The 18,726-nt window shown below is 53.4% G+C and overlaps 1 protein-coding gene across 2 annotated transcripts in view; it reads left to right on the top strand.

The window, feature by feature from the left end:
• The first annotated feature begins 1,105 nt into the window (after positions 1 to 1,105).
• The window catches only part of GPT2 (glutamic--pyruvic transaminase 2), a 34,828-nt gene continuing 17,207 nt past the window's right edge, over positions 1,106 to 18,726 (top strand). For both annotated transcript variants that reach the window (XR_004523537.2, XM_033846219.2), the window contains exons 1-6: positions 1,106 to 1,250; positions 1,485 to 1,748; positions 9,112 to 9,201; positions 11,269 to 11,377; positions 15,685 to 15,818; positions 17,953 to 18,196. Coding sequence is in view for 1 of the 2 variants with exons in the window: in XM_033846219.2 (XP_033702110.1) it covers positions 1,506 to 1,748; positions 9,112 to 9,201; positions 11,269 to 11,377; positions 15,685 to 15,818; positions 17,953 to 18,196 (820 nt within the window). In the remaining variant the exon portion in view is untranslated. The remainder of the gene's footprint in view (positions 1,251 to 1,484; positions 1,749 to 9,111; positions 9,202 to 11,268; positions 11,378 to 15,684; positions 15,819 to 17,952; positions 18,197 to 18,726) is intronic.

The raw sequence follows: 18,726 nt of genomic DNA, 5'->3' as shown, positions 1-18,726 counted from the left end.
AGTTCCTCTTGCCCCCCACTTTCACGAATCTAATGTGTGTGTATTTGTTGGGGTGAGGAAGCTCTGGACTGTTTATCTGCCTGAAAACACCTAGACACAGAATTTCCAAGCCCAGGAGGGACCTCAGAGGTCATTTAATCCAACTTATTTTGCAGATAGAGAATCTGAGGCCCAGAGACAGGAAGTGACTTCTCCCACATCCTCTCTGTCGATTTTGTTGTCTCAGAACAGTTGTCTTCCATTCCTACTCCTGCCCTGCACTCACTCTGGGTAAGCCAGGATGCCTTTTCCTGCAGGTACCTCAGCCAAAATAATAGTTACCATGCGCTGAGCATTCATCAGCAAACGTTTACTGGGTGCTTACTATGTACTGCGAACACTCAGAGGTGTTGTGAATATGATGAACAAGAAAAACGCTGCCCCTGCCCTCTAGAGCTTTCATGGTTAATGGGGGTAGAAAGGAAATTAACACAGGTAACGGAGGTGTGGTAGCGTTTCAAATGGAGCTGTCAGGAAGCCTGACCACCTGGTATATACCAGCTGCTTAGTCCTTTAATTTTCACGACATTCCTCAGAGGCTGTGACCTGATCTCCGTTTTGACGACAAGGAAACCGACGCTGAGACGGGTAAGAGTGGCAGTCAAGTCCAAAACTCCTAAGCCCCACTTCTTACCAGCCCCCTTCTTACCAGCCCCCTTCTTACCAGCCCCCGTAGAGCGGCCACTGCCACCGTCGGGCCCTGGATGATGAAACCCGGGGCGAGGACTGCACCATCTCTCAGCCTGTGTCCTTGCAGGTGTTGGGGGAAGGGATGTAGGGGGGAATGCAGGATGCGCTTCCAGGGAGAAGCTGCAAATAGCTCTAAATTCGCAGAAGTTTGAGAAGGGCAGACCCCGCCAGGACCCGTCCCGGCACCGCATCCCCTCTGCCAGACAAAAGAGCCCGCCCAGCCTACAGCAGAGCCAGACCACCGCTCCCGCCTCTTGCCCGGCCCCCGATCAGGCCAGCGCGGGGCACTATGGGACTTGTAGTTCTACCAGCTCTCCACACCTGCTACGAAAACAGACTAGGGAACTACAAGGCCCAGGAGCCAGCTGGCAGGCCCGGGCGGACTCGCCGGCGGTGGGTGTGCGAGCGCAGGAGCCGTGTAGTGCGGGAGCTGGGATGAGGCTGCGGGCGCCAGAGCCGAGGAGCAGCTCCAGGCGCGCGGTCTAGCCGGACTAGAAGAGGGGGTGGCCAGGTGGCGACAGGCACGTTGCATGCATGCATTGGGAGCAGACTTTGCAAAACCCCTGTCGTGCGGTGCTTTGGCTCTGCAGCGGCGAGGTGCAGGGTCCGAGTCGACGGGGGATGGGCACCCGTCCCAGAAGCCAGGCTGGCACCGCTAGCTGAAAGAGCCCTTGGCTGGGCTTGGGGACGGGTGTCGGCGTGCCCGCCTTGGGCTGTGCGTGACGTGTGTGTTCTCTTCTCCTTTTTGTCCCAAGGTTTCTCTGGGCGGGCGCGCGATGCAGCGGGCGGCGGCGCTGGTCCGGCGGGGCTGCTACCCCCGGACCCTCGGCCCCTGGGGCCGTGGTCAGAGCAGTGCGGCCGCCGAGGCCTCGGCGGTGCTCAAGGTGCGGCCCGAGCGGAGCCGGCGCGACCGCATCCTTACGCTCGAGTCCATGAACCCGCAGGTGAAGGCGGTGGAGTACGCGGTGCGGGGACCCATCGTGCTCAAGGCCGGCGAGATCGAGCTCGAGCTGCAGAGGGTGAGCGCTGGCTCCAGGGTTCGTGGGGCGGGAGGGCCCTGGGAGGCTAGGGGGCACTGGTGGCGGGGGGAAGAGTAGCAGCTGTCCCCTGCTGGGGTTCGCCCGCTGGACTTCCTCCCACCCGCGTGGCCAGCTCTTTCATTCGGCCCACCTTGGCTAAAACGATAGAATGCCCTCCCCCCATCCCTTTACCCGCCAGTGCCTGGCACCTGGCACAAAGAAAGGCCCTCAGATACGGTTCACTTGTTGAATTGAATTCATCAGTTATAATTGAGCTGCCCTTAGTGCCAGGCACTGCCTGCTATGTGGCCGTCCTACCCGCGTGGAACCAAGATCCATGGGGGGGTGGGGGTGGGGGTGAGGACGACAACAGGCAGTAAAGAAAGAAACCAGAATTTCAGAGATCACATTAGGTACCAGGGGAGGGAGGAAGGCTCTGAGGAGACTTAGGTTTGCTCACGAAGATTTTCTTTCTCTGTCTGAGACCTTTTGGGTCATTTTGCCAGTAATGATTCCCTGACAAAAGTGGAGTTGTTGCAGAGTGTCCTGCACAATTCCTTCCCTTAGGCCCCCTTTGGAACCCTGACTGACAGCCATATCTTGTTCTCCCGGTGGGTAGCAGAGGCTTGGGCCTTTTGGGCCTTGGTAGGGTGGCCCTGGGACGTTCTTCCTCCTGGTGGCCGGCTGGCTGGGACCTTAACTTGAGTTCATAGCTGTGTGTAAAGTGACCACACACCCAGTAGTGATTTCTGCCTCCCTGCAACCAGGGCGGCTGGGGTGGGTGTAAGAGATGCCCCTGTAGGATACCAGAGTTCTAACCCAGGTGGAATTCAGGAGGCGGAGTCAAGAGGGTAATGTAAAAAAAAGTAAACACTCCTAAGATTTGTAAGAACTGATGACAGCAGTCACCCAGCTGCTTGCCTAAGATAGTTCTAACCCAGAAGGGGGGAGGGTTCCTTGATCTCGCTCTCACAGGCACCAGAACTGGATGTCTTGGGGGTGAGTTGGCCCCTTAATGTTCTTTGAATGCATGGGAGGAAGCCGTGGCGGGACCGTTACATTAACGTGGGGACTTTGGGGGGTTGATGAGCTCATGGCTCGCTGAGACCTTCTTGGGACACTCAGTTCTGCTGACTCAAAACAGTGAGTTGGACAAGTCAGAGTCCAGTGTCTCCCTCTGACTCCTTGCAGGGCTAAGTTTAAAGCTTGGCCCACAGAAGGCTGGCTCGGTTTCTGTGCCTCCCTGTCCCGAAGGTGGGCCACAGGCAGAGAAAACGGGCTTTTGCTGCTCTGCTCCTTGCTGATACCTGGCAGAATCTAGCTGGCCCTCCTTAAGACAACAGTCTCCCTGATAAGGCTGAGATTAAATTGTTTCCGGTTTATCACTTTACAACTGATTTTTCTGGTTCCAGAACTTGTAGGGGTTCCACGGATTATCTCTGCCTGTTGTTAAATAGCAGCTTGCGTGTGGGCTCCATGAAGTACAAGGATGATTAAGGCAGAAGGGGACACTGTCTTTGCCTTCAGGGATCTGATTGCCATATTGTCCTCTGGACCTGAGCTTCTCTTCCCCCAATTCTTTAAGGATTGGTGAGATTTTTTTAGCAGGCACAGAAAATGTGAGAGCATTCCAGGTGGAAGGAGGGCTGTGAGCAAAGACAGAAGGTTGGGAAGTTCTGGGCATTTGGGGAAGGGAATTGGTGCTATTTGGAGAGCACTGTCTGGCAGAGAGATATGGTAGATGAATAAGATGGAAAAGGGGGACTGGAGTCTTGTGTGCTGGGCTCAGGACTTTATGGTGCAAAGTTTAGTGTGCAATGGGGAACCAGGATGGTGTTCCAACAGGGTATGGCTCCATCATTGAGGTGGAGAAATTTCTTGGTCATTTGGGCTGGAAACACCCTGTGATTTCTAGGACAGATGGCCCCACTGCCATGTTCTACCCCTGAGTAAGTTGAGACATTCTTTCTGTCCACCTACATTCTCCGGTGCTTTCGTTCAAATTCATCCCTTCTTATTCTCTTCTCACTTGGTCGAATCTCAGTTGCCTGATTCTTGGTGCTGGAGATGATAGCCCCAGCCAAGCCAGCATAGCCTTGCTTAAACCTTTCATTCTCTAGAGACAGCCTCTGCATTCTGCTAGCTTAGACAGTGCCCCTTCTGAGAGAGCCATATTTTCCCAGTCTTTTTTTTTTTTTTGGCTTGGCTTGGCTTGCGTTGGCTTTGCACAGCTTCGTTTTTTTCTACCTCCATTTTGAACTCTAATGATCAAAACCGGACTGATGTTATTTTAAAGGGTTCGATTTGGTTAGAGATGGGATTTGTAGAGAGTTGAGTGACTTGGGGTAAATCTTCAATCCTTTCTGGGCTTTGGTTTCCCTAGTCCATAAAAGGAAGGTCGGGTGGGCCCAGGGTTTTCCCCCAGGTCCTGACTTTTGTGCCTTTTTGTCCATCTGAAGACCTTTAAGCTGCCTTATGGAATCATTTCACCAGGTGCTCTGTAAATAGTACCGGCTGATTGGCTGGACACGTGGCTCTGGTTTTTTTTTTTTAACATCTTTATTGAAGTATAATTGCTTTACAATGGCGTGTTAGTTTCTGCTGTATAACAGAGTGAACCAACTATACGCATATGTATATCCCCATATCCCCTCCCTCTTGCGTCTCCCTCCCACCCTCCCTATCCCACCCCTCTAGGTGGTCACAAAGCACTGAGCTGATCTCCCTGTGCTATGCGGCTGCTTCCCACTAGCTATTTTACATTTAGTAGTGTATATATGTCAATGTGGCTCTGGTTTTTGACTGTGGGGTGGCTTGCCAGGCAAGTCTCGTCTATCTTGCTTGGTGGTAGGAGTGGAGGAGAATGTTCAGGAGAGCCTGAAGGAGGAGGGGCACTTGACTAAGTGGGTGTGTGAAAGGGACCATTCTCCTCCAGCCTGGGCTGTGTGCTCTCAGGGAGGCCCTGTTTCTCCCTGACAGCAGCTCTAAGTGGGAGAACCTATCAGCTTTTCAGATCCTGGTGTTCATTGGGAGCAGCATTTAAAAATAAGCTGCCATTAGTAGGAGTTTTGAAAAGATCTGTCTGTTCCTCCTCAACCTACTTCTTTTTCCCTTGTTTTATTGGGGGAAGGGAGGAGGTTGGCATAAGTGGAGACAGGAAGGCTTCTGTTTGTAAAAGTACACAGAGTCAGGGCAAAACATTTACGAAGGGAAAAACTGAATACTGTTAATATCAGTGTGTGCTGCATCTAAACAGTAAAAGTGGAGAATGCTGTAGCACCTCCTTATCGTTAGCTAAGAACTAAGTCTGGAAACTCTGGATGTGCCAAGCACAAGAGGTGAAATCTCATCGGTCATTTTCTTTAGAGCTTAGATGCTATCTTAAAATAAAGAAATTTGTAGTGTAGGCTTCCATCTGGAACCCTCCACCCACCCACCCTGTCCAAGTCACCAAGGACCTGCATCCTGGGCTTTGCCTTTATGTGCTGTGGGCCTCAGACAAGTTACTCAGAGCACCTTGGCCTCAGTTATTCCTCTGCAAAATGAGCCCAATTTATTTCTCCTAAAGACTAGTTGGAGTTGTTTAGTGATGATGCTTTGAACAGCTAGAAACCAGTCAGAACTCTTTTTTTTTTTTTTTTTTGGTCCGCACTAAATGGCTTTTGGGATCTTATTAGTTCCCCAACCAGGGATTGAACTTATGCCCTCAGCAGTGAAAGTGTGGAGCCCTAACCACTGGACCGCCAGGGAATTCCCCAGTCAGAACTCTTAAGAGTCTTCATTTTCAAGATAATGAGAGTTGCTTGGGGAGAGTGCCAGGGGTCACTCTTTCCTTGCCTTCCCCTTGAGTCTCTGGGTCTAGGAATGTGGGGTTTGCTCTCCTGCCTGGGCCTTAACCTTGCTATCTTGAATTATCCTGTTTGGAGCTCATTCAGCTTTCATCCCTGCAAACCTCAGCTTCTACGGTTGACCCTCCCACAGGCCCCTAGACTTCAGGAACCTACGTCCAGCCTTCCCTGCTTCCATGGTTAGGAAACTCAGCCCTTGGAGCTCCCACCTCATCTCCTTTTTTTTTTTTTTTTTGCGGTACACGGGCCTCTCACTGTTGTGGCCTCTCCTGCTGCAGAGTACAGGCTCCGGATGCGCAGGCTCAGCGGCCATGGCTCATGGGCCCAGCCGCTCTGCAGCATGTGGAATCCTCCCGGACCAGGGCACGAACCCGTGTCCCCTGCATCGGCAGGCAGACTCTCAACCACTGCGCCACCAGGGAAGCCCCCACCTCATCTCTTAATCACAGGCCTGTATAGGTTTGGCTCGGTTTCTTTCAGCTTTGCCTGTCATAATGGTTGGGGCCAGACCCTGTGCTGAGCCTCGGTTTCCTCAGCTGTGCAGCGCACCTGTTTTCAGGGACCCTGGGGACTAGCTGGGTTTGTCTCTGGGGCTTCCGTCTGGAGCTCTCTGTTGGACTTCCTGCCTGCCCAGTCTTGCTCATGGCCCTGGGGTCTTTTCACGTGGCCTTCCTGGCCTGGAGCCAGCTGTGCCCTCTCTCCCTTCTCTGAGTCCACTTCTTCATCAGCCTGGGCTCTGAAGGTGGTAGCCTCTCCTGTGTTGCCCCCTTCTGTCACAGAGCATGATTCATAAGTGTTTGTTGAAGGAGAGAGAGGCTCTCTAGGGACTCACCGTCCTACCAAACCTTCCCGCTCGCATGTCACATGAAATGACAGGAGCCACCCCTACCTTGAGGAAACTGCCTTGTGCCTGTTAGAATTGTCCATTGTCCTAATGCTGGGCCTGTGAGCTGGGAAGGACAATGCTAACTCCTTTTTCCTTCTCCCTGCTAACACCCTCTGAAATATGCCATCCCCAGAGCCTGGGGGCCTTCTCCTTGAGCCCTCCTTGAGCTGAACTGTGGGAAGAGAGCCCCCCTGTGTTGGCTCTCATCTCAGTGCCCCACAGGGAGGCAGCTCTGGGCAGGATGTGTGCAGATGAGTTAAACAGGTGGGCTCTAGGATGCTGGGAATTGAAACTAGAAAGCTATGTGCTGACCTGGCAGGCTCCCGGAGGGCAGGGCTGAGGTGAGGTTGCCATTGGGTGTGCGTGCAGGCCTGGATGAGTCACTGTGGGCAGGAGCTTGCCCCTGACTCCTTGGTATTTCCCAACCCATGTAGATCTCAAGTGCCTAGATACAGGAGTCTCCTTTGTATGGTGGCCCTTGGCTGGGCAGGCTGGTCCCCTGCCCATTCAGAGGAGCCAGTTTCCCACCCTGCAGCTCGTCCATCATAGCGAAGTGTCTGGAGACCATAGGTACCCAGACCCGAGAGAGGAGATGCTCTATGCTCCTAGGCTGCTTATTGGCAGGCCCCAGATTGGTTGAGCAGTGCAGGGTGAGGGCACAGGAAAGGAACATCCAGGGATCTGTTCCAGGCATTATTCTCTCCCTGCATTGGGCTGGCTGAGGGCCCGCAGCTGTGTGTTGTAGTTCCTGGCCCTTGACTGTGACACATTTACTCCCTACCGAAGAATGGGCTGTGCCCACACCATGGAAATCACCTGAGTTCAGCTAGCCAGCCCTGGGGGACCGTGGCAATTGAGTCAGGCTGACAGAGCGTCCCATGCCAGGAGCCCAGGCCAGTGCCAAGGAGTGGGTCAGGTCTGCCCCTTTGCACACAGTGGCCTGGATTGCTCCACCTGTGGGACGAGCCCTGAGGCCACATGCCCCGAAGCCTGTCTCCAGGGTGCCTGCCCTCACCCCAGCCCAGCCCTGGGCAGCGGGTGGTGCTGTCCCCCTGCCTTGGCCCCCTGAGACGTCTTTCCATATTGGCCAGCCCTGAAGAACTTGGTAAAAGGAGCAGGAGGGAATTAAAAGGCCTTTCTCCCCGCTACCCGCCACCAAACGTAGCTTTTGGAGACTTATCAGGCCCTGTTTATGACGGTCCAGTGCTGTTTCTGGGGTGCCCTCCTCAGCGCCCCATGCCTCCTGGCTCCCGAAGCAGCTGGAGAATTTCTGTATGGGAGGGGCTGAGGAGTGGCAGATGAGGGTCAGGAAGACTTGTTCGGCAGGCAGCTGCTTTCATCCCTTAAGCCCACTGGTCTTTACTTAAGGGGTATATTACTGAGTTAAAAAAGGGAGAGTTTTCTAAAGTTGCTTTTATGCACACATTGTGTGAAATGGAGAAGGCAAGTGTCAGAACCATAGAATTGTACCTTTAAAATTTGTATTTAGGGTGCCTTTGGGGAAAGGGCAGCTGGAGATATGGAAAGGTGGCCAGGCATTCCACCCAGACCCCCCCTTGGTACTGCCACCCCTTGCCCCACCACCTTCTTCCTCCACCATGACCCTTGTGACCTTGTTCCTGGTCCAGCTTTGTAAGATGATGATGTTTGTACTCTGCCAAGTGCTTTCATACTGTTTGTCTCAGATAATCCTTTCAGCTGCCCTGGGAGGTCCTTGAACCTGCTGTTGATTCTAACTCTCACAGTGGCTAATTCTGGATTTATCAGTGAGTTGCGTGGAGTTCCCACATTTCCAGATCCCCACAGTTTTCCATCCAAAATGCATTTTCTCCTTAGCAGCAGCCGGGGTGTCCTGCAGTCACCTCCCCAGTGACATTGTTGCCAGGGTTTCCGAGTTCCTCCTCTCTCTGCCATCTCTGTTCTGTGCTAAACGCATTGCTCAGGCAGTGGCCTCAGTTTTGCTCTTCAGCCAGTCTTTTCATCCCTGACGCTTTTTTTTTTTTTCAATATGAAAATCAGCCCACATTCTTCATCCTGCAAAGACAGGGTTGCAAGAGAATGACCCCCAAGAGGTCCCTGCTGATCAGTGTCTTCTGGAGGGGAGGGTGGCTGCAGTGCCCCAGTCATTCACTTAGGGGTGGAGGTGGAGCTGCGCTTGGGGGGAGGGAGCCAGCAGTTGTGGGATCCTCTCCCTGATGTTTTCTGCTGCAGACCCCTCCCTCCCTCCCAGGGTCAGCGTGGACCTGCAGCTGCCTCAGGGTGCTCTGGCAGCCCAGGAAGCTCTTCTGGCCTTTTCAGAAAATGGGTAACCTTTTGAAGCTTTAATTTCCTAATCTGTAAAAAGGGTTGTATATGGGTTGGCCGAAAAGTTCATTCGGATTTTTCCATAACATCTTATGAAAAACCGAAAAGCCAAAACCAATTTTTGGGCCAACCCAATACTGGCCCTTCCTCATAGGGGTGGTTGTGAAGGTCAAATGGGACCAAACATGTCAAGGGCACTGGGCCTGACACCTGGCAAGGCTCAGAATAGGGCTGCTTATTAATATCCTGTTGAGCATTGCTTGGCCTCTGGAATCCAGGGTCTGAGAGTCACTAAGTAACCACCTGTTGCTTTCTCTCTACTCAGGGTATCAAAAAACCATTCACTGAGGTCATCCGTGCCAACATCGGGGATGCCCAAGCCATGGGCCAGCAGCCAATCACCTTCCTCCGACAGGTGAGCTGGCCCTCAGGAACAGAGGCCACTGGGACAGCAGGGAACCAGCCAGCCAGGCCCATTACATTACCTCTGCCTCCTTGCCTGTCCAGCTCCCTCAGGACACAGCAGACACCAGGATCCCACAGGGAGGTGCCATTGAAGTAGCAGCCCCTCCAGTGCCTGATGTCCCCACTGGTTCTCTCCCTGTCTCCTCCCCTTCCAAAGCTGTCTGAAATTCCTAAACCCATTTTGAGGATGCTCTAGTATACAAGGCTCCCAGGTGCATGGTCCTGGATGCTGAGTTTGGAGCTGGGTTGGTGAGGGCATCAGAGAGTAGATGGGAGAGGTAGAGGCCCAGTGGGCTGGGAGATGGTGCGTGGGGGTCCAGGTATGGCTTCCCAAGTGAGAATCCCCAGGTTTGAGTGTTGGCTTTGCTGCTTACCAGCTGGGTGGCTTTGGGCAAGTGGAGATCACCAGACACTGCCTCGGAAGACTGCTGGGGGACTCCATGCGATGGAGAGTGTGAAGGCCCTCAAGAGGCACATTGCAGTGTTTCAGTTTGAGTGCCAATTGCAAGGATGCTTCATGGGCCAAAACTGTGGGATTGGTGGGCTAGAGGGGAAAAGATAAGGTGGGAGAGTACTCCAGGGCCTGCTAGACAGAGGTTGGAGACCAGCTACAGCGAAAGCTTTTCCCTGGAGAAGGAATGGGGCAAAATTTGGTCCTTGTGTGGCTAAGGTTGGCAGGCTGGGGCAGGCAGCAAAGCTGAGTGCTGAATGCCCTGGTCTTTTCCTGCCCGTATTTCCTGCTGCAGGGACTGGCACACAGGAGGGGCGATCCTACCCTGCTCCCTGGGTGGAGGGTTGTTGGGGGCCCCAGGGCCTCAGCCTTCAGCCCCTCAGGGAATTCACACAGGGTATGGGGGAGAAGAACCAAGGCTGGCAACGACCTCAGGAACATCCACTGCTTGGACTCCCATGGCCACTGTTGCAGACCTCAGGAGCGTGCCAGCTGCCCATGAATGTCAGAGGCCCCAAGCTGGGCCCGTGGGGAGGAAGTGGATCAGACAAGACAGAGAGGCTCTGCCAGGGAAGTGGAGCAAGAGGAGGTCAGAGCATCCTGGTTGTCCTGGAAGCTCGTCCTGGAAGCACACAGCTTAGGAGAGGAGAGGCCCAAGGTGGCTTCCCCCTGCAGAGGTTCCCCACACGTGCCTGGGGCGCCTCCTGTTGCCTCAGCCTTTTCTGGCTGGCTGGCACACTCCCGGATCCAGCCCTGCCACCGGCTGTGGCAGGCCCGGCCTCTGCCACTTGGTGCTGGCCTCCTCCAGCCTTCACAAGCACCCCAGGGAGGAGGGCAGGCTGGGTCACTGCCTATTGCACAAATCTTTTTGAAGAAAAGCCGGGCTCCAAGAAGCCTGCGCCCGCCCAAAGTCCCCCAGCCGTGAGCCACAGCCTGCCTCAGTGCTCCTGGCATCGCTCTTAAGCTTCCAGCTTAGACTTGCCTGGTGAGCGGGGGTTTGCCGGCACTTTTGCAAACATTTCCTTGCTTAATCCTCTTAATTTGTGAGGTTAGGGTGATTTTCTGTGTTACAGAGGTGAAAAAGCTGAATCGGTTTTCAGTTCTGGCCAGGAAAAGGGGTGATGGGGGGGTGCTCAGGCTGTAGGCAGAGGTCTGTGCAATCCTGTCATCTGGGGTGCACCTGCCTCCTCAGCCCCAGCCCCCTGCTCTGGAACCCCTGGTTCTTGTGGCCTTGGGTATGTGAGTTGCTGTCCTTTATGGAGGAGGTGGGGCAGAGTAAGCAGCCTCCTTCTGTCCCCTGGCTCCTCGGAGGGTGGTGGCCCACCCTCCGCCCAGGCCCAGGTCATCATGGACCTTGCCTCTCACCATCTCCCTTCCGCTGCAGAGCATCCACTGTCCTCCACCCCGCCTGTCCCCAGGCCCCCACAGGCTGGGGCCCTTGTGGAGAGGCCTGTGAGGGCACTGTCCCTCAGAGTTGTCATCTCACACCGTCGCCTGCCCAGAGTCCTTTGTGCCCCTCCGGGGTGGGCGGTGCTGGGAGCCCAGCCCATGCCTCTGTTCCTCCAGGTGATGGCACTCTGTACCTACCCGAACCTGTTGGACAGCCCCAGCTTCCCAGAAGATGCTAAGAAACGAGCCCGGCGGATCCTACAGGCTTGTGGCGGGAACAGCTTGGGTGAGGCCCCGATTTGCCAGGTCCCAGCGGGCATGAAAAGAACGTGTGTTCTCAGCGTGGGCCTGGGCCTCGGCCCAGAATGAAGGGTTACACGTTGAGTGAGTGTGTGAATGTGTGTGGTGGCTGACGTGCAGAGTAAATGACAATGTTCTTCTTGTCTGTGCTCTGTCAGCCTCTTGTTTGCTGAGCTTATGGGGTCGATGCCATCTTTTGGTGGATTGGGGCACTTCAGGCGCAAGAGCCTGCATTTGGCTGGATTTGGGGTTTACACTGGGAGCTGGCTTTGATGCTGAGCCCACCCTCAGAGCAGAAGGTTGAGCCCGAGGCAGCCTCCGAAGCCGGAGGCCAGAGGGAGGCACATGCCCCGCTGGCCCGGCTTCTCACTTCCCTGTGGCCACGCTGTGAGGTGCCTGTGGCCCCCTTTTGGTGGTTTCCTTGCTCTGAAGGTGCCGCCCACCCGCCCCCAACTTGTATGTTATGTTCCCGTCACCGGACTGTGCTCCTTTGTGCTGGGAGCCCAGGCCCAGCCTCGGCCCCCAGCACCAGAGGGCTCCGTGGAGGAAGGCCCTGTAGATGTGAAAATGATCTTCTCTCCCTTCCCTGCTGAGATGGATTTCCAGCCTCTGGGCCTCTGGCTCTTTGTTCTCATCTCATGTTCTTTTTCCTGTTTATTTTTGCTTCATTCCTTTGCCCAGTGCCTACATAGGGAATCCAGCTTCCTTTGTCCTGAGGAAAATCGTTGTCCTTAGGGCTTTTTTAGGACTAGTGCCTGAATGTTTCAAAACATGGGACGGGGATTCTTGTGGCTTGTTCAGCAGGGGATCAGCCACAATTGGCATCTCTGTCACCTCCCTGCCTTTCCCCTCCCCCTTTTCTGCTCTGTCCCTTTATGGAGAGTCCTATGCTTACTTTCCTGGCTGTGGTCACCCTACCAGCCCTCTGTCCAAGTTTGTGTCCTTCACAGTGTCCCTCTCAGGAAGGGGCCAGCTTCCCTGCCCGCCAGCCTGCTTGGCGTGTGGGCCAGCACCTTGTGTGGCAAGGACTGAACCACAAGCTGGCAGAGGCCAGCCCAGAGGCCTGGCCTCCAGGCTCCTTTCCTCCTGCACCCTCTGCCCAGCCCAGAGGACAAAGGCGCTTCTCGAAGACCCATGGCAGTGGGCCTGAGACTCCAGGAACTGCAACCCGGAGGTGGAGGGAGGGGGTTTGCTCTTGCATATCTGATGTCAGTGTCTGGGGAACGGGGAGGGGATTTTGTTCCATGCACTAAGCCTCATCGACAAGTTTTGTTCTGTGTCAGCCAGGGCTGGGAGAATGGCATTGGGAGGCCATGTCCGTGTGAGTCAGGACTGTTGGCCTTTGGGGTTTTGGGAACCTGCATTGAGTTCTGTCTGGGGAGCTCATGAGGACAGGTGAGGTAGGTGCTCTCTGAGCCTCTTTCCTCATCCTTGAATTAGGAGATACTTTGTACCCACCTCCCGGGCTTGCAGGAAGGTTGGCATTTGTGCCCCTTGTCAGGTGTGGAGAAGCCCCGCCCTGGAGGTCACTACCTGTTCCTGCCCATCGTTGGGGGAGGGGCAGTGTCCTGGCCAAGACTGGGACAATGGGGGGGTGGTGCTCTGTCAACTAAGGCTTGGGCAGCCTGAGCACCTGTCCACAAAAATAAAGGAAATGGAAAATGTCAGTATGCCCAGGGCTACCCTGGCCCACGGAGAGATTATACAATGTGTACACAAGGTCTTAGGGCCCACCTGGGCGTGTTTTTATCATGCCCTTTAAAATTATTTCTTACTGGGGCTCCATTTATTTTTTGTTTGATGAGTAATCCAGTTCTCAGGCTGTGTCCCGGATCTTAAGTAGGATTGAGGTGAAACCTAGACACACCTGGGGGAGGTGGGAGCCGGGAGATAACGCCCTCGTCAGGCTCCTCTCTGAGCCCACGCCGTGTACCAGGCGCTGCTTTAGGCCCTGAGGGACACTGGTGAACAAGGCAGGTGGAGTTTCTGTGCTTGTGAAGCTCACTGTCAGATTTGGGAAAAACAAACATTAAAAAGAATTAACACAGAAACATAATCCCCAGTTTTCATGAGTTCTTAGAGAAAGAGCAGAGAGCTGTGGGGTTATAACAAGGGATTCTAATGTAGAGGGAGGGTTTAAGGAGAAACTGGCATTCAAATTCATGTGGAAGATGACTAAGAGATTCTGTTAATGCACACCAGACAGAGGAAATGGTGTGTGCAAAGGCCTTGAGGTTTAAGGCTGAGTGTGATCGAGTGAAAGGGTCTGGGTGCGATGGCGCTGGGGGTTTGGCAGATGGTGCCAGTTTGTGGGCAGTGGGAGGCAGGTTGCCATGGGTCCCAGGGCAGAGTCCTACACAGGGGTACGTGCTCTACAGCGATGAACAGAAGAAATAGGTGATGGTCCCTGCCCTCAAGTCAACATGGGGAGGCAGGGGTTCATCTGTATAAAATAAGATAACTGGAGAAATCACAGACTGGGAGAAAGGCTGGGGTGGGGCCCTATCTCAGCCTTCCTAGAGAGAGACTAGGTCTGAGCTGTGAAGGATCAGTGTGGTTCAGAGCATAACAGAAGGTGGAAGTCTGTGGCTGGCAGGAGCAGGGAGCTTGCCCGTGGGGGAATGTCTGGGAATTCAGGGAAGCAGGTGAACTAAAGGCAGGAAGAAGAGGAGGCTTAGCTGGTGTGGAAATGGCCAGGCCTCATGGAGTGGAGGGGAGGGCACTGAAAGAAGGCAGAGGGAAATAGGGAGCACAGGAAACTTTCTGAGCATGGGAGCTCAAGAAATATCAAATAAGACATCCAGTAGAAGAAGGATTCTCTAACACCGGCTTCTGTACCTCCCCACTTTTTTATTTGCAAAATATTTCAGATGCATTCAATACCCCAAATAATGTGACAAGGCTCTGTACTCACCACCCAGGTTTGATACGTGTTAATGTTTGCCACTTGATCCTTAGAGAAGTGGTCCAGCCTCCTTCCCCCCTCCCCCACCCCCACTTACAACTGGTCAGAGGGGAAAGGCCAGCCCAGTGCTGCACAGACCCTGAAACCCAGCACCTCCTGGGTGCTGGGCCTTGGATGCTGTGCACTGAGACCCAGAGAAGAGCTGGCCACTTTCCAGAGCTCCATCCTGCCTCCTGGTGGTGCTGTTGCAGTAGTCTTAGAAGGAATGAGCTGGTTTTCTTTAAATGTGTATAAAATTCAAATGGTATAAAAGGATATAGAGTGAAAGATCTGCCTCCCATCTCTGACCCCAAGCCTCCTGGTTCACTTCCCCAGAGAATTCACCTCACCAGTTTGAGTCTCCTTCAAAGAGATTTTGTGCATGTGCAGGTACCTATTTTCAGTTGCTTTTTAAAAACATAAGTAGTGGCTTGACATTTTGAAAAAGTTTTTATGCAAACAGTAAAAAGCACAAATATTAATGTACAGCACCTATGTGTGCACACCTGTGTAACCCCTGCCCAGATCACGACACTGACCATTCCCAGCATCACAGAAGGCTCCTCTGTGCCCCTTTGCAGTCAATACCCCCAAGCCCAAAGTGGTCACCACTGTTTTTGAACTTCATGTAAATGGTGGTTTGGATTTTGATCCAAATTGGCAGCCTGAGCATGCTGTTGGCATGGGGTGGGGGTAGGTGGGTCATGCCTCACAGCCCCAGGGGATCTGTGGTTAGTGCTGGTGAGGGTTCTGGATTCCTGGGCTGGCAGGCGGTGCCATTTTGGGGTGACCATTCTCTCAAGTTTTGTGGAACCATGTGTAGGCAACAGTGATGGAAGCATAGCAGTCCCAGCTGTAATGGTACATACTGTCATAGAACGTGTAAACCCCAGTAGGGTAGGTAAAGCAGGTATGGGCACCATTTAACTGGTTAGAAGCCAGGGCCTGGAATAATGCTTGATGTGTAAGTAGGTTCTCAGCAAATACTGGGGGGATGAATGGATGAGTGTGTGGGTGGACAGATGAACAGAAGGGCAGGTGGGTGGGTGGGTGGGTGGGCAGGTGAATGGATGTATGGATGAATGGATGGATAGCAGATGGACAGATGGTTGAGTGAGTGGGCAGCTACATGGGTAGATGGATGGATGACGGGATGGGTGGATGAAGCCCAGATAGGTAGTTAAGCAGCTTGCCACAGTTCCAGAGCCTAGAGTAGTGAGAATAGGGCCACACTGAGCCCTCCCTGACCTCCCCCTCCTTCCCACTCCCAGTTAATTATATGGATATCACAGACGCTATGGAGCCAGACATCCTGCCTCTAGTCACTGTCTTGCTTGCTGTCTTAACAGGATCTTATAGCGCTAGCCAGGGCGTCAACTGCATCCGTGAAGATGTGGCTGCCTATGTCACCAGGAGAGATGGTGGTGTACCTGCAGACCCGGACAACATTTACCTGACCACTGGAGCTAGTGACGGCATTTCCGTACGTGTGAGGGTAGCTTGTTGTTGTCCACTGTTCACCCACGTGAAGAACAGCCTTGCATGTTAGGGCCGAGTGTGTGAGCCTGTTAGCAGGGGGACAGCCTGGGAGGAGAGGTTGGCCTCCCTCTGGTCGCTGCTGTTTGCCCCACCCTGGTAGCCTGCTCTCCTTACCTTGTTCAGTCTTCATGAACCTGGGTACCCCTGCAGCCTCAGTTTCCCTCCAGAGTGGCACCAGCAGGTGCAGCTGGGAGGAGTCAGGGGTCACTCGAGGGTGCCCGTCTTCCTGGCGACATCGGCCTTTCTCTCACTCAGCACATACGGTGTATCTGCTCTGCGAGGCACTGTGCCAGGTGCTGGGGAGACAAACACGTTTGGCCTCTGCTTACGCATCAGTGCTGGATAAGACTGGCATTAATAGCACATAAATACATGTCAAATCTTAAGCTTTCAGTTTCTCTTCTGGAAGAGGACAAAGTGTCACAGGAGGGAGCAGCAGGGACTCTGACCTGGGGGGCTGGGGAGGGCAGGAAGGTTTCTCCAAGGAAGGCTGAACAGATAGAGATCTGGAAGCTGCGTACCTGTGAACTCAGGAAGGCAGGGGAGAGACAGGTTCGGAGCAGAAGGTCAGCATACGTAGAGGCCTTGAGCTGGAAGGAGGCTGTGTGTCTGGAAACAGCATCGGGGGGACGAGCACCCATGGTGAGGGCCAGTTACCAGCAGTGGGCTGGGAAGCAGGTGGGGCCTTGTTGTCCTGAGAGCCTGGGAGCCACTGAAGGATTTGAAGTAGGCGGAGGGACATAATTATATTTAGGTTCTTAAGCTTTAAGTGTGGCAGGAGGGGGCATAATAGATGTAAGGGAGTGTTTAGGAGGCAAGAGAAGAGGTGGCTTGGGCTGGGGATCAGCCGTGGAAGAGGTGACGAGGGGCTGGTATCAAGTGTTCCATAGCAGAAGGGGCTGAACCCAGGGCCTGAGGAACCTGCAGCCTCCCTTCCCTTCCAGCACCCTGCCCCCGTGCCCAGTCAGTGCTGAGTGCCATCCACTCACTTTGTTCTCCCTACTCAGGGAGCCTGTCCTGTCTGACCCTTCCTGTAATGGAGTTATCTTTGTCTGTGTCTCTTGACTTCCAAAGGCTCCTGTTTTTGTTGTTTGTTAAATGCTTTAGTCCTTTCCTAAAGCCTTTCAAATGCATTAAACTCTTCCTGGAACCCAGGAGGAAACTGAGGCCCAGAGACCTTAGGTGGTCTGCCTGCTCTAAGTCAGCCTCTTGTGGCATTTGAGATTCTAGTGTTGGACTCAGGCTCCCAACCATGGCATCTTCCACCGTGTTCTGCCAAGGCCCGTCTCTATTCCCAGATAAGCCCAGGTATAGGTAGAGGTTCCAGAGGAGGGTTGGGGGAGGGGTCCTCAAGATTTAGTGAAAGAATCAAGTCATTGCAGTTTCTAATCCAGTGGCATTCTTGCAGCAAGGAGCCGAACCTGAGAAAGGAGCTAAGTCTGTGTAAGGTGGGGACTCGCCCAGAAGAGTTTGGGCTTATTAATCCAGTGAATTATTGCCACCTCCACCAGTGCCCCACAGGACTCCCCAGGCCTGGTTTCTCAGGAATCCTATGAACCTAGGGCGCGCTCAGCTTTGGAAACAGCCAGGTTGAAGCGCCACCTGGTGGCCATAGCTGGGTATTTTATCCCATTTCAACAATCCCTTGTTCAGGGGTCTGTCCAGCCTTGGGCACTGATAGCTACCGACCAGACAGATTCCTGGGCTCCACCCAAGACATACAGAATGAGTTTCAGGGGTGAGGTCAGAATAATTCTGAGACAGGGCCAGTTTGTGGGCTACTGCTTTAAAAGACCTCTTTAAAAAATACTAACAAGTATTGCGTGTTAAACTACATACCATGCACTGTACTGAGAACTTTAAAACATTTTGCTTATTTCTCACAGCAGACCTCATTTTACAGATGAGGAAAGTGAGGCTCAGGGAAGTTCAGCCACTCCCATGGGGCTGCACTGGAGGCAGGCAGTGGGGTGGCTGGTGAAAGGCAGGGTTGGGGCCTTCCAGCTTGCCTGCTGCTGGTCAGCCCCCGCGGGTGGGAAGTGGCAGTGGCCTTGCAAGATATGACTTCTCGGTTGCAGACGATCCTGAAGATCCTGGTCTCCGGGGGTGGCAAGTCACGAACGGGTGTGATGATACCCATCCCGCAGTACCCCCTCTACTCGGCGGTCATCTCTGAACTCGATGCCATCCAGGTGAACTATTACCTGGATGAGGACAACTGCTGGGCCCTAAACGTGAATGAGCTCCGGCGGGCCGTGCGGGAGGCCAAAGAGCACTGTGACCCCAAGGTGCTGTGCATCATCAACCCCGGGAACCCCACAGGTCTGTGCTTTACTACCTTGCCAGTTTCTTGGGGAGCAGGGGCAGGGTGGCTGGAGTACTGGATGTCTGGACACTAAAGATCTAAGAAATGATGAAGTCCTCTTTGCTCCCAGGTTCCCAATCCAACTTCAGATTTGCTAACCTAAAGCCATAAAATTTGCTGCAGACCACCTTAGGAGGTGAGCAAATGCAGGCATTTTCCTGGGCAGAGTTGTATTAAGACCAGTTTTTCTCCTGTTCTTGCATTTGCAAAGAATCTTCTCTTTGAGGTCACGCACAAACCGTCACCATTAATCATAGGCCTCATTTTACCCTTACTCCTACTTGTTTTTCTGAACCAGTTTTCAGATTGCTGGTGTGTGCGTTGTTTTTCTTTGACACAGCATTACTGTGTACTTTGAGGCCTGAAAAGGAAATGCCATATTAAAAACAAAAGCGAACAAACCAAAAAAACCTGATTCCAGAAGTTGAAAATCACTCCTAATTTTGCGTATTTTTCTTTTTTAAAAAAAATGCACAGTTCTGCCTGT

This window comes from Tursiops truncatus, chromosome 19 (genome assembly GCF_011762595.2).
Source record: "Tursiops truncatus isolate mTurTru1 chromosome 19, mTurTru1.mat.Y, whole genome shotgun sequence".
NCBI classification, from domain to species: domain Eukaryota; kingdom Metazoa; phylum Chordata; class Mammalia; order Artiodactyla; family Delphinidae; genus Tursiops; species Tursiops truncatus.
Note: the sequence above shows the minus strand (reverse complement) of the source record. Positions and strands in the feature narration are given on the sequence as shown.